The sequence below is a fragment of the Oncorhynchus clarkii genome, chromosome 16 (assembly GCF_045791955.1).
Source record: "Oncorhynchus clarkii lewisi isolate Uvic-CL-2024 chromosome 16, UVic_Ocla_1.0, whole genome shotgun sequence".
Lineage (NCBI taxonomy): Eukaryota > Metazoa > Chordata > Actinopteri > Salmoniformes > Salmonidae > Oncorhynchus > Oncorhynchus clarkii.
Genome location: NC_092162.1, coordinates 23,721,300 through 23,734,280, shown reverse-complemented (window position 1 = coordinate 23,734,280; position 12,981 = coordinate 23,721,300). Strand labels below are relative to the sequence as shown.

Sequence of the window (12,981 nt, the reverse complement as noted above, 5' to 3'; positions counted from 1 at the left end):
AAGGATTTCACGATGGGGTGGAGGCAAGGTTGTCCAGATCTCCAGGGCCCCCACTTCTAGAGGACACCCATTAGGACCCCTGCGTAGAGCCTCACTTGGCCCACATGCTCCTACTCCTGTTGCTTCTCCATCAGTTCAGCCATGTGGATGCAAGATGGTTTTTTTGTGCAACAGTGGCGTGCAAATAAGTACTTTCAGGACATCTATAGGGTATGTTATTTACTGTTGTTATTGGCTGAGATTTCATCCAGAAGGGGGCAGGCAGCAGGGTAAGGTCAGGGAGTGGTCAGGGGGGGAAGGGGGCAGGCAGCAGGGTAAGGTCTGGGAGTGGTCAGGGGGGGAAGGGGGCAGGCAGCAGGGTAAGGTCTGGGAGTGGTCAGGGGGAGAAGGGGGCAGGCAGCAGGGTAAGGTCAGGGAGAGGTCATGGGGAGAAGGGGCAGGCAGCAGGGTAAGGTCATGGAGTGGTCAGGGGGAGAAGGGGGCAGGCAGTAGGGTAAGATCAGGGAGTGGTCGGGGGAGAAGGGGGAAGGCAGCAGGGTAAGGTCAGGGAGTGGTCAGGGGGGGGAAGGGGGCAGGCAGCAGGGTAAGGTCTGGGAGTGGTCAGGGGGAGAAGGGGGCCGGCAGCAGGGTAAGGTCAGGGAGAGGTCATGGGGAGAAGGGGCAGGCAGCAGGGTAAGGTCATGGAGTGGTCAGGGGGAGAAGGGGGCAGGCAGTAGGGTAAGATCAGGGAGTGGTCGGGGGAGAAGGGGGAAGGCAGCAGGGTAAGGTCAGGGAGTGAAGGGGGCAGGCAGTAGGGTAAGATCAGGGAGTGGTCAGGGGGAGAAGGGGCAGGCAGCAGGGTAAGATCAGGGAGTGGTCAGGGGGAGAAGGGGGCGGGCAGCAGGGTAAGGTCAGGGAGTGGTCAAGCGGAAAAGGGGCAGGCAGCAGGGTAAGGTCAGGGAGTGGTCAGGGGGAGAAGGGGGCAGGCAGCAGGGTAAGGTCAGGGAGTGGTCAGGGGGAGAAGGGGGCAGACAGCAGATCAGTGCATGCTCAGACACTGAAAGAGAGGACAGAGACCTATGGATAATCCTGCTATTTCATTTGCAATTCATTCTGTTCTGTAGCACAATGAAAGCATTGATAATGCATTTTGGAAAGAAGTTCTGCAATGGCCAACTGCTACAAAAAACACAGAAAAGATTAGTGTCAGGTAGCTTAAGTGGCTGTGGAAAGATGAGAATGGTGATACATGCACTCGTGTTATGCAGCTAAAGGAAGGATTAAAGCAGAGTAAGGTGCTGAGGCAATAACTATGTAAAGAGTCTGGGCCAAACACTGGTGTAATCACGTGCTTGAATGATTTGAGTCACAGGAAGGAGTAGTAGGGTGGACCTAGTCCTATGGTAGGAGATGACTGTACAGATAGTGATGTTGTTGTCTGTGGTGATAGACTTAACTGTGGAGTTGACCGTACTGATAATTTGACCACTGATCAGAATAATTTGACAGATTATAAACGCTGCTGAACCAAATTTGACAAATACATTGTATGGGGTGGTTGTGATGTTGAGGAGCAACAGAAACTTAAGACTTGCCCAAGAAAGGGGAAAAAAATAAATGTTTGGATTATCATGCTATTTCAATGGCAGTATAATAAAATATTTGATTTCCAATTTTGGAAGAAAGTTCCCAAATCTTTGCAATGGCCAAAAGGAACAACCATTGTGGAACAAGAATAGAAGTAACATTCAAAGTCTTCTTAATAATCAGATTAAGTTCATCAACCCTTTGAGCCTGTCACCCATATGTAAGGAGATGGGAGATAAAACCCAAGTCAGTGCAACATAGTCAAAGACAGTACACTAATTGGCACAAAAACACCAAACAGAGTGGGAAAGAGAAATGAGGTGACACATAAATATGGTGAGAATAGGTCACACAACAAATAAACCCAAAACACTGCGCTACACGTTCAATGTCATTTTTATTTCAAGCGTGTTGTGCAGATGAGCAGATCTTGACGTGATGCCTTAAAGCACTTGATGGCTACAGACATGAGCGCAAAGGGTCGGTAGTCATTCAGGCAGGTTACCTTGGGGTTCTTGGGCACAGGGACTATGTTGGTCTGCTTGAAACATGCAGGTATTACAGACTCGGTCAGGGACAGGTTGAAAATGTCAGTGAAGACACTTGCCAGTTGGTCTGCGAATGCTCTGAGTACACATCCTGGTTATTGGTCTGGCCCTGCAGCCTTGTGAATGTTGACCTGTTTATGGTGCATTGGGATGCTATCGGAATCATTAACATTTGTAACAAGTGTTCGCTGTTTCACCCCTGTAATTCCAGATTGCAATTACATGGTGTTATTAGTGTAACTATGAATAATTGATATAGAAAATGTACTACATAGTAAGGATTTTAATATTTCCTGGAAATATGCCTACCCATGAGAACTTGTGGTAACACTTCATTTTAAGGGGTTCTTATTACACTAACAAGTATTGTAATAATTGTAATTATTCATAGTTACACTGTAATAACACCAAGTTCCCATGGGTAGGCCTATTTCCAGGAAATATTAAAATCCTAACTATGTAGTATATTTTCAATATCAAATTTCAGTCGCACAGAAAAGGATATATAAGTGGACACTGAATACACTTGATGTCCTTGTTTTATGTTCAGGCGATATCACACATTCAGATGAAGATGGTATGAAGACCATTCTGAGCTCCAGAGAGGGATCGACTTGCATTGTTCACAGGAAATTATGTAATGACTTTATATGGGGCTGTATTAACTGCCAATGCCGACTTCAGATGTTTGGCCACTCAGAACAGAAGTGGCATTGGACTAGATACATCAGTGTTGACAAACATCTGAACGACGCACAAAAACAACTTTTGGGATTCTGATGAAATCAAATCACTGCATTTACAGAAAGAAATAACTTGAAGATGACCAAAATACAGCTATCAAGGGGTTTATGTTTTACAAGTATATCCTGTTAAAAAGGTTATATTTGTTTTACTGGGGGGGGGGGGGGGGGGGGGGAATCAGACTCTGGCATGATATGACGAAGCACAGTGCAGTATTCTGGGACAGCACTGGTGGTGGGATCAAGTCTAGAGTCAATCAAAATAAGGCTTTTGCTCTGATAGTTGTAGCTTGCCTTGCCGCACCAAACTACTATGCCCCTGTAGCAGTTATTGTAAGCGAGGATCACACACAAATTGTAATAGAGCATTTTTTTTTATGCAATGAGGGACAAAGAAAGGCTGGTGCATGACAGTAAAACGGTACCTGTACAAATGGTGGTAGGTCCATAAGTGTTGTTGAATACAGCTATGAAAATGTTCAATAGCGACAGTATGTTGCCGTATTTGCGGCGCTGCTGAAAAATGGTCACAGAACAAGCCACAGCAAAAGATCTGGACTCCTGTATCGTACGAGCCAGTGAAAGTTACTTAAGTGAACCACGCAATGCAATGGATGAACTGCGCTGCAGTTTATCTGAGCAACTGGGCTCTGTTCTGTTCTGAAAGAAACAAATCAAAGACAGTAGTAGTAGTGTCCAATGCACAGATCAAAACCTTTAAGGGATGTTGGACACACTTTTCAAAAACATTCTCCTTGTAATACCAATTTGATCTAACCTTTTGGCAGAAGATTTACAGATGTTTTCAGCCTTATACAAGTCAAACCCAAGACAGAATAAGTACAGCAATTAGTGAGGTAATGTCTTTTGTTTTTTTATTTCTTGATGAAACAAAACATAGAATTGACTATTGTAATGTCAAATTGAATACTCCGCATAAAGCTGGCCAGAGAGACGTGAGGAAATCAAACTTCGCAATCCCAAAAAACACAAAGCTGCTAACCTGAGGAAAGCTGTGAAAAAGGAAAATAAAGCACCAAAGTATCTCTGAAGGTCTTTTCAAATTCCTCCAGCTATACATTCTAAATCGTTCAGTCTTAATAAAAAGACCGGGATGAACAATGATCAGAATTTACAGTGTAGTGGACCACCACACCAGATACTAATTCTTCTTGTTGTACCTGTGTAGCAGAAAATGTTACAGTTAAGAGACCCCATTTTTCCATCCAGTACAATTGAAATCCCAGTTGTTGGCAACAAGAAACAGATGTACAGATTGAGTTCTGTAATATTTCACTCAGGCACAAAATCAACAAGGGGGCTTTTCTGGTCAGAGATAGATTTGAACACTTAAGATACGGGCAAATGACTTACACATTTCAGTTGGCACGACTAGGGAAGGGATTGGACAGAAGGGGTTTTATATTCCTATGAAGTAGTTAAATGAGCCTCAGACACAAACAAAACTTGATTCAGAATGATATCATTTCTGTAATTCCACAGTATGAATACTTTCCAGTCACACAGTAGATAAAATGTTACCCATTTACATCTTTCTCAATACTGCATCAGAATTCTCTGGCTGCCATAATAGATTACTTAGAGCTAACCAATGGAAACCGTCTCCTCACTTCAAAAAGTCTAATTTCCCAGTTTGAAGCATTGAATTCAGTGACATTTTCACAACCCACGGTTCAAGAACTGCATTACAGTGGTGTAAAGGACATAGTTGAACATTAGTGTTCAGGAAATTCCACCCGCAAATGATATTCTCTAAATTCAGTCTAAACATTTCCAGTCAGTGTGATACCCAGGCAGTGTATGGCCAGACTACAAAACTGATAGAACCCAGGGACATTTCTGCAGCAAGAAATACCTTGTTGGTTCGAATCGACAGAGAAGTGTGCGCAATATATCTAAGAACTCAAAAGGCTCTCAACGATCAAGCTTTTATGTAACCCATGCTCCACAGACTTTGCTTGTAAAAATGGACATGGCTAGGATCAAATGACCTAGTAGCTTTCCTCTACCTTGCATATTTATCAAACATACATACAATTTGTCCAGTAGTCACATTTTCAGACAAATACCCATTTGTGAAATTGTATACATGTCACAACCATCTTTGGCACGTAAACTGCACTGAGACATGAGTCATCAGTGGGCTATAGATTTGAATCACTCAACAAATAGCTGCACAAAGACACGTTGTCTAGCTGCAATTGACATTTTAATAATGTAGCACAGACGCTCTTAACCAGAGCGACTTAAGAGTAGTGAGTGCATATTTTCCTTTGTACTGGTCCCCCATGGGATTCAAACCCACAACCCCGGCATTGCAAATGCCATGCTCTACAAACTGAGCCACAAGGGACCACACAAGTAGTGTAGAGGTTCTCCACTTTGGTCTGAAATAAGTCATTCACTTATGCACTGTCAACTGCAAGGAATGTGATTCTTTAACATAAAAGGCATTCAACTCACATGCACTGAATACAACCGGTTACCTTACCGTGAAATGCTTACTTACAAGCTCTTAACCTCACAATGCAGTTCAAGAAATAGAGTTAAGGAAATATTTACTAAATTTTTAAAAAATGTAACATTAAAATAACATTAACAAGGCTATATACAGGGGGAACAGATACCCATATACCACCCACCACTGCGACCTGTATGCTGTAGTTGGCTGGCCCTCGCTACATATTTGTCGCCAAACCCACTGGCTCCAGGTCATCTATAAGTCTATGCTAGGTAAAGCTCCGCCTTATCTCAGCTCACTGGTCACGATAACAACACCCAGCAGTAGCACACGCTCCAGAAGGTATATCTCACTGGTCATCCACAAAGCTTTTCCTTACAGTTTTCTGCTGCCAATTTCTGCTGCCAATGACTGGAACGAATTGCAATTTTATTTTTTTTACGCTGAAGCTGGAGACTTATATTTCCCTCTAACTTTAAACATCAGCTATCAGGGCAGCTACCCGATCGCTACAGCTGTACATGGCTCATCTGTAAATAGACCATCCAATCTACCTACCTCATCCCCATATTGTTTTTTAAAACTTTTCTGCTCTTTTGTACACCAGTATTTATACTTGCACATCATCATCTGCTCATCTATCACTCGTTAATTTGCTAAATTGTAATTACTTTGCTACTACGGCCTATTTATTGCCTTACCTCCTCACGGCATTTGTACACACTGTATATAGACTTAATTTTTTTACTATTGTGTTATTGACTGTACGCGGTTTATTCCACGTATAACTTGTTGTTGTGTCGCACTGCTTTGCTTTATCTTGGCCAGGTCGCAGTTGTAAATGAGAACTTGTTCTCAACTAGCCTACCTGGTTAAATAAAGGATAAATCAAAAGAGTCAATGTGCTGGCGTACAGGTTAGTCGACTAAGACAACTCAGAGGAAACTGTCTTCATTCACAGCTGAGAATATTGATACAATAAGCAATGGAAATTGGTTCAGTGATAACATAATTGATGTTTACCTTGAACTTGTAAAATCTCATTTCGAGGATCACTGTGTTGATGTGCCCTGATTCTCTTGCAAGCCAACAATGTCATAATCTCTGTTCTGAGAGGATAGATGCTCTGCCTTGGGTACCTAGAATAGCACGCAATTGGTGGTGTTCTGAGAATGGTACAGGTATGTCAATCTATATAACATAATTTTGAAAAAAAATCATCAAAATCTGTCAGTTTAAGCTAGAGATATCTGGGTTTTGCAATGGATGCATCTCAATCCACTGCATCCGCCGATGTCGCACTTCCACATCTGCGTTGAAAGGAGGCAGAGCAATTGCGATCATGTGTTTAATTAATAGATGAGAAAATTTGCAGAATGTTGGCCAAAATCCATCTCGCGCCATCTTCTCCCAATGCCGGCCACTGGGCTTCCTCTCATCAACATATTTGGTGGTGATTGGAAATGCTAACCGGATGCTTCAGATTTATACATTGTTTCATCTGTGGTTAGATAAGAAACATCCAAGTTAGCTAGTCAACTTTCTTTAGCTTACGAGCTAGTTTAGCTTAGTGCATCGATAATAAGCTCCCGGTATTCACTCGAATTCTACGAAAGGTTCTGCCTGATTGTGACAAATGTTTTGACTAGAGCTTCCTTGGTGGGAACAGAGATCCTATTAAATTACTATAATTAATTCTAATTCTATGGGTGGGCCACATAACTTGACAAATCTTCAATGATGAAAGGTTATTTTAATCCCCTATCCAAGTTCTCCATTAGACTTTAAACCCTTTCGGATGAATCTCAAATTGATTTATTCCAGAGAATAACAAAAACCTACAATTGTTTCTCCATTACATAAAAAAATAATCTAAAAGTAAAATAACAGCATTAAGAATTCAGACAATATTATATGATAAGTCCAATTTCTCTAGCAGGTGTCAATCTTATGGTTTCCGATTGGCCCTGGGGTCAGAAGGACGGCGACACGTCGGGGAGGACAGACGAAATGGAGGTATTGTGCGAGTGCTTTGGCCTTTTGCCCTTGTGTACCGTTTCGCCACCATTTTCCCCTTCTTCTCGTTCAAGCCTGCCTCTTTTAACAAAGTGTTCTATCCTGGACTCCAGGCTCTCGCAGCGTGGACGCTCAAGCAAGGGCCGATAGGTCCGCTGTTTGGTACCTTCCATCAGCCAGCAATGGGGAGAGGAGGTCCCACCTGTTGATGGAGAAAATGGGTTGTTCCATTACACATCCCCATACAAAATCCCAATGTTACCTGAGTATAAGACAACTAGCACTTGCTCATACAGGCAACTGCCAAAATAATGGTAAGTCTTGAGTAAATGAGAGATACAAAGTACATTGAAAGCGGGTGCTTCCACACAGGTATGGTTCCTGAGTTAATTAACATTCGCTCATGCTTAGGGTCATGTATAAAAATCACAGGAGGTTGGTGGCACCCTAATTAGGGAGAACTTGTGGTATTGACTGGAGCGGAATCAGTGGAATGGTATCAAATACATCAGAACACACGTGTTCCAAGGGTTTGATGCCATTCCATTTGCTCCGTTCCGGCCATTATTATGAGCCTCCACTGTGCTGGGCAGGCCATTATTTTCTAAACCATGGCTATGCCTCCATCCACAGGGCATGAATGGTCCCGGAATGGTTTGATGAGCATGAAAACGATGCAAACCATATGCCATGGGAGTCTCGTTCACCAGATCTCAATCCAATTGAAGACTTACGGAGGATTTAGAAGCGGCGCCTGAGAAAGCGTTCTCCACCACTGGAATTTCCCGTTGAAGAATGGTTAAGCATCCCTCCAATAGAGTTCCAGACACTTGTAGAATCTATGACAAGATGCATTGAAGCCGTTCTGGCTTGTGGTGGCCAAACACCCTATTAAAGACACTATGTTGGCGTTTCCTTTATTTTGTCAGTTACCTGTAGCCTTTATACTTCTTGACCACAGTCTCCTATGCAGTGCTAGACAATAGGATAGGGATAAATAAAGTTGGATTTGATTTCAATGAAGGATTGACAGACCTGTGCTGTCTAGGCCTTGGATCATGCCGTGAATGACCTGGGTCTTGACTGCTGTCTGTGTCCAGTGGTGCTGCAGCGTGGTCAGGGCATGCTCCACCTCCTCAGCCTCCCTGCGCCAACTCAACCCCTCAAAATGGCAGTCGAACAGCACCAGGGGAAAGTCCACCGCCATGCTGAATGAAAAATAGAAAGACCACTCGCTTTTGTACTGGGTTGTGTTCATTAGGGCACACTAAGGCAAAATATTTTACAATGGATAAATGACAAGTTTTGGACATGTTCAGACATTACCTCCCTGTTAAAGTGTTTTCTTTCGTTTGGTAACTAATGAACACGACAAAGCACTATGGTGGACATGTTTTCTAATGACTTGTCTTGTTGTCCAAAATAGATGTTATTTGCTTTTCTAATAAGTGTTTGGAAAAGTCTCTGGATAGCAATGCCTAGACAAACTCACCTGTATTGGGGTTTCCTGGGATTCGTCTTCACATCCAGGAGTTGATCCACTATCTCTGGGGGCTCCAGCTTCTGGCCAATCAGCAGCAGCACTGCCATTATGCACCGCACCTGGTGGAAAGAACAACATAGTACTGGGTGATATAATAATACATTTTATTTGTAACGCGCTGTTCAAAAACCCAAAGCGCTAAAACATATGCAATAAGCCACAGATGAAAACATGTATGTCCAATGAGTCAGGGAGCATTCTCTGACCTGGTGATAGAGGAAGGCCAGTCCTTTGATCTCAAATATGTAGAGGTCGTATGGGTCTGCGGTAGTGGGCGCAGGAGGGGAAGTTTGATGGACAGGCTGGACCGTGGCAGACAGGATGGTCCTCTGGAACTGCAGCACTCCGTTGCCCACGTCCATCTTGCAGAGGTTGCGGAAGTCGTGAGTGCCCTCGTAGCTGTAGACCAATGAGTAAGGAGAAGATGCGGGGCTTTCAGTTCAGCTTCTAAAATGACTATTGTTTCAAACTGTGGTGGTGAGAACATACAGGAAGCATTTCGCCTGCTTTTTAATCTAGCAGGGCGGGTTGTCCCAGCCTACCCATACTGCTGCCAACCTGACTAAATAATTTAGCTTCAGTCGGCATCATTTGACATTTTTAGATTCAATAGCAAATATTGTTTAGAAGGCCTAAGCTTTGCAGCCCTAGAAAGAATCTAGGGTAAACAAGACAATATGACTCATTGTTTATTTGACCCGTCTTCAAATTACACGCAGGATCATTTGGCACCACCCACCGTTTGGCAGCCTCTGCCATCAACGTTACATCCAGAGCCCCGCGTGGGAAGTAGTACCGGTAGGTTCTAGACTGACAGTCGAAGCGCGCACTGAAGCCCTGCGGAGCAGGTGACCAGTCGAGAATCCTGATGTCCTGGGGCAGGACTCTGTTCAGCATCTTCACATAAGGTAGCTCCGCCACGTCCACTTCGTTCTTGACACCAGCATCGACATTGGAAGGGAGAGTCACTCCTAGGCCTCCACAAAACTGAGTGGAGCGCAAGTCTATGGACATGACCTATGTCAAGAAAAAAAGATATATACGGTTAAGACTACATGATGGCAAAAAACAAATGGGAGTTGGGAATTTGTTACAATATACATGTTTATGTCCATGCATGGACAGCTAGCAATCATATAGCCTTGCTAGCTTAATCTAAGGCATAACAAACTTGTCCATATTATTTGAAGTAACATAGTTGGGTTGGGAGAGGTTGCCCGCTATTGTGCTAATGTTTTCAAGAACTATTAGCATGTTATTGTTGGAGGTGTAGTAGGCCAAGTTATCTGACCTGGGAAAAGGCACTGACTCCTTTGTCAGTGCGGCCACAACGGTGATAGTTAGAACTCTGGCGATCCTGGATCAGTCGAGTCTTCAGAAGAGCCTCGAAGAGCCGGGCTTCCACAGTGTTGTCTGTGTTCTCCTGGACAGCAAAGCCCTGATAGGCCCAGCCCAGGTAGGCTAAGCGGAGTGCAACATGGCGCCGAGGATGGGCAGAGAAATCAAACGGTCGGTCCCGACTCCCTCTTTTGCCCTTTTTCCTGCCACCAGCATCAGGCTTGCTGGTATCCTTCTTTCCATCAGAGTTGGTTGACACCGCCATCTCACCCCCAGTTCCTTCCTTGACCTTCTCTCTCAGCTGTGCTTTCAATCTCTCCACCTCTCCTTCCAGGTCTCTCACTCGCTGTAGTAATTCCTCAGACATGTTGCTTTGCAAACGGCAAAATAACTTATCTGGAAAGTAAGTTAGAATGACAAAGTGTTAGACTGTTTGAATGTAGCTAGTAACTAAGGCATTCCTTTTTAGAGTATTTCTGATTTAGTTAGTCACCAGACAGTGACAAATCTAACATACGAACTTAACCTACACAATTGTCCGCTGCAGAAGGTCAGCTTGCTAGCTGTGTAAAGATATACAAATTTAATTAGTCTAGTATGTGATTCAGATGTAGTTAGCATGTTAGCTAGCTAGCTACCCCATTCACTGACGGTAAATGCTTTAGCACCTATTGACGATAGTATCTTCTGACCGGAGTTTTAAGAGCCCTGACGCTTGCTCTAAACATTAATACGGATTACTTGCAGTACATGTGGCGGAAGAGTCAGAATTAGTTAGGTAACATAGATAATTAAGATGTCTTAACTGCATAATATGCTTATATAATTGAATGGTTTAAATCATTATTAGAATGTTTCCCTTCGGACTCTGGTGTTGGCAGTTGCACTTCCTCCCTCAGTTGGGGCTCAGTCACCTGGGGCCCAGAGAGGGGAGAAGTCAGGCTTGTCTATCACATGTCCCTGGTGCTATGCAGAATATCAGAAAGAGAAGGACAGGAGGGAACATCGTCTTCATATGTGAATGTGTCTAACTGTTTTAAACCACGTGAAGGGATGGTGTGATTAATGGGGAACCAATTACTTGTCTCCACAATGTCTGTGCACCAGTCACTCCCTCCTTTGGCCTTGGGGGAGATGAGGTCTGAGACAAGATGTGTGGGGTAGTGTCTCGAACCATTGTATGTCATCTCGGATGTTGCACCTATCCTGGGATAATGTATGACCTAGAGGCTCACTCCCCTCAGTGAGCTTGTCCAGGCGTGTGGTCAAGAAGGGGTTATACTTGAGATAGGAGTGTCTGGAGTTCACAATTGGATGTATGCCATAGAATGAGTTGGTGTTTGTGTTATGAAGTAACAGGGATGAGATCAAAGCCTCGTCTTAGGGGCCAAACTCTGAACAATAAGAACAGCCTTCATAGCAAATACTATCTGGCTCCGGGATACTTCTTTCTTATATATCAAGTTTCACCTTGTGACCCATTCCATACATCTATTGTTTTTCATGTAGACTAAAAGGGCGTAACTTTGCTGTAACATATATTTGTATTCTTTGTACATCAAATGTGCTTGCCACAACACGGGAGTGTTGAGACGACCAGCCTCGTTATAGAAGCAATTAATTACTCTATTCAAAACTTAATAAGGAGAGCATAAAGTCATATCCCAATTGGTGATTGACCTCCTCTCTTCTCATTATTGGATTAGAATGTCCACGACATACATTTTTGGAAACATAAGGAACGCATCTTTCATATCAGCAAGAAATGATAAAATAAAATACATTTAAAAAAGGTTAAATCACTACACAGCTTTATATTGGTTAGGTTTACTGTTCCCACACTGCCATATCTCCATGTTACATTGCTTGTTTACTGAAGACAGATGGAAGACATAGGCAGCCACATGTGCTAATTCGTTATCTAACTGCTCTGAACACCTGTGTGTAAACATAACTGGGGAGGTAATGTAGTCCGTCAACTGGAGGAACACAAGGCTTGAGAGTATCTGTTCAAAACTGCTACAATAACTTTTTTTATTTGAAATAATTTCTCGCTGATATGGGCCATATCAGCATATGTTCAAACCGAGAACCGGTTTGAAAGCGAAGGTTTACTTTTCTAAACGTAAAAACACAGCGTCGGAATGGTAGATTATGTGGAGCCAAATGCAGGCGAATGTAACGGCTGAAACCCCCTAGCTTCTCAGTGGAGGCTGCTGAGGGGAGGACGGCCCATAATAATGGATGGAATGTCGCAAACGGAATGGCATTAAACACATGGAAACCAATGTATTTGATACCATTCCACCTATTTCGCCCCATCCATTACCTCGAGCCCGGTCTCCCCAATTAAGGTGCCACCAACCTTCTGCGCTACACATTAATAAAACGTGTTTTCGAGTGGTAGCTAGTTAGCTAGCTAGCTTTATTCTGAGAACGAGGCACCAGTGAAAATAGTTTCAGCTTGCATCAGCACAATAATATCAACATATTTTACCTTTACTTTGACGTGTAGCTTTGATGAGTAAGGTTATCATTCCCTATCAAGATACTTTGGTAAACCGTGACAATGCATGCTTCAACTCGTGCCTCTACCTCGGAATTAACGCTTCAGTTCGTTCTGAATCAGACGCAAATTCTAGACGGACTTATTTCCTGTAAGGGTTTCTGGGAGTTGCAGTTCATTGTTGACACTCATTGGTATTTTAGGCAGCTATATCTTATATTTTTATGTTTATGTTGTTG

At 43.3% G+C, this 12,981-nt stretch overlaps 1 protein-coding gene across 5 annotated transcripts; it reads right to left on the bottom strand.

The window, feature by feature from the left end:
• Positions 1-3,718: 3,718 nt before the first annotated feature.
• LOC139368228 (pseudouridylate synthase 3) lies at positions 3,719-12,880 on the bottom strand. Of its 5 annotated transcripts, none has more exons than XR_011626936.1 (8): positions 12,734-12,880; positions 10,190-10,632; positions 9,638-9,915; positions 9,105-9,297; positions 8,848-8,957; positions 8,391-8,563; positions 5,441-7,557; positions 3,719-5,364 (listed from the first exon to the last, which is right to left on the bottom strand). XR_011626936.1 is itself a non-coding variant. In XM_071106892.1 (7 exons), exons 1-7 carry the CDS (start codon positions 12,771-12,773, stop codon positions 7,313-7,315), a joined length of 1,482 nt encoding a protein of 493 aa, XP_070962993.1. In that variant the 5' UTR covers positions 12,774-12,880; the 3' UTR covers positions 3,719-7,312. The 5 variants fall into 5 exon arrangements, 3 of the variants coding, with proteins under 3 accessions (XP_070962993.1, XP_070962994.1, XP_070962995.1); XR_011626937.1 differs by having other exon boundaries at positions 12,832-12,858; XM_071106892.1 differs by having other exon boundaries at positions 3,719-7,557.
• Positions 12,881-12,981: the final 101 nt, after the last annotated feature.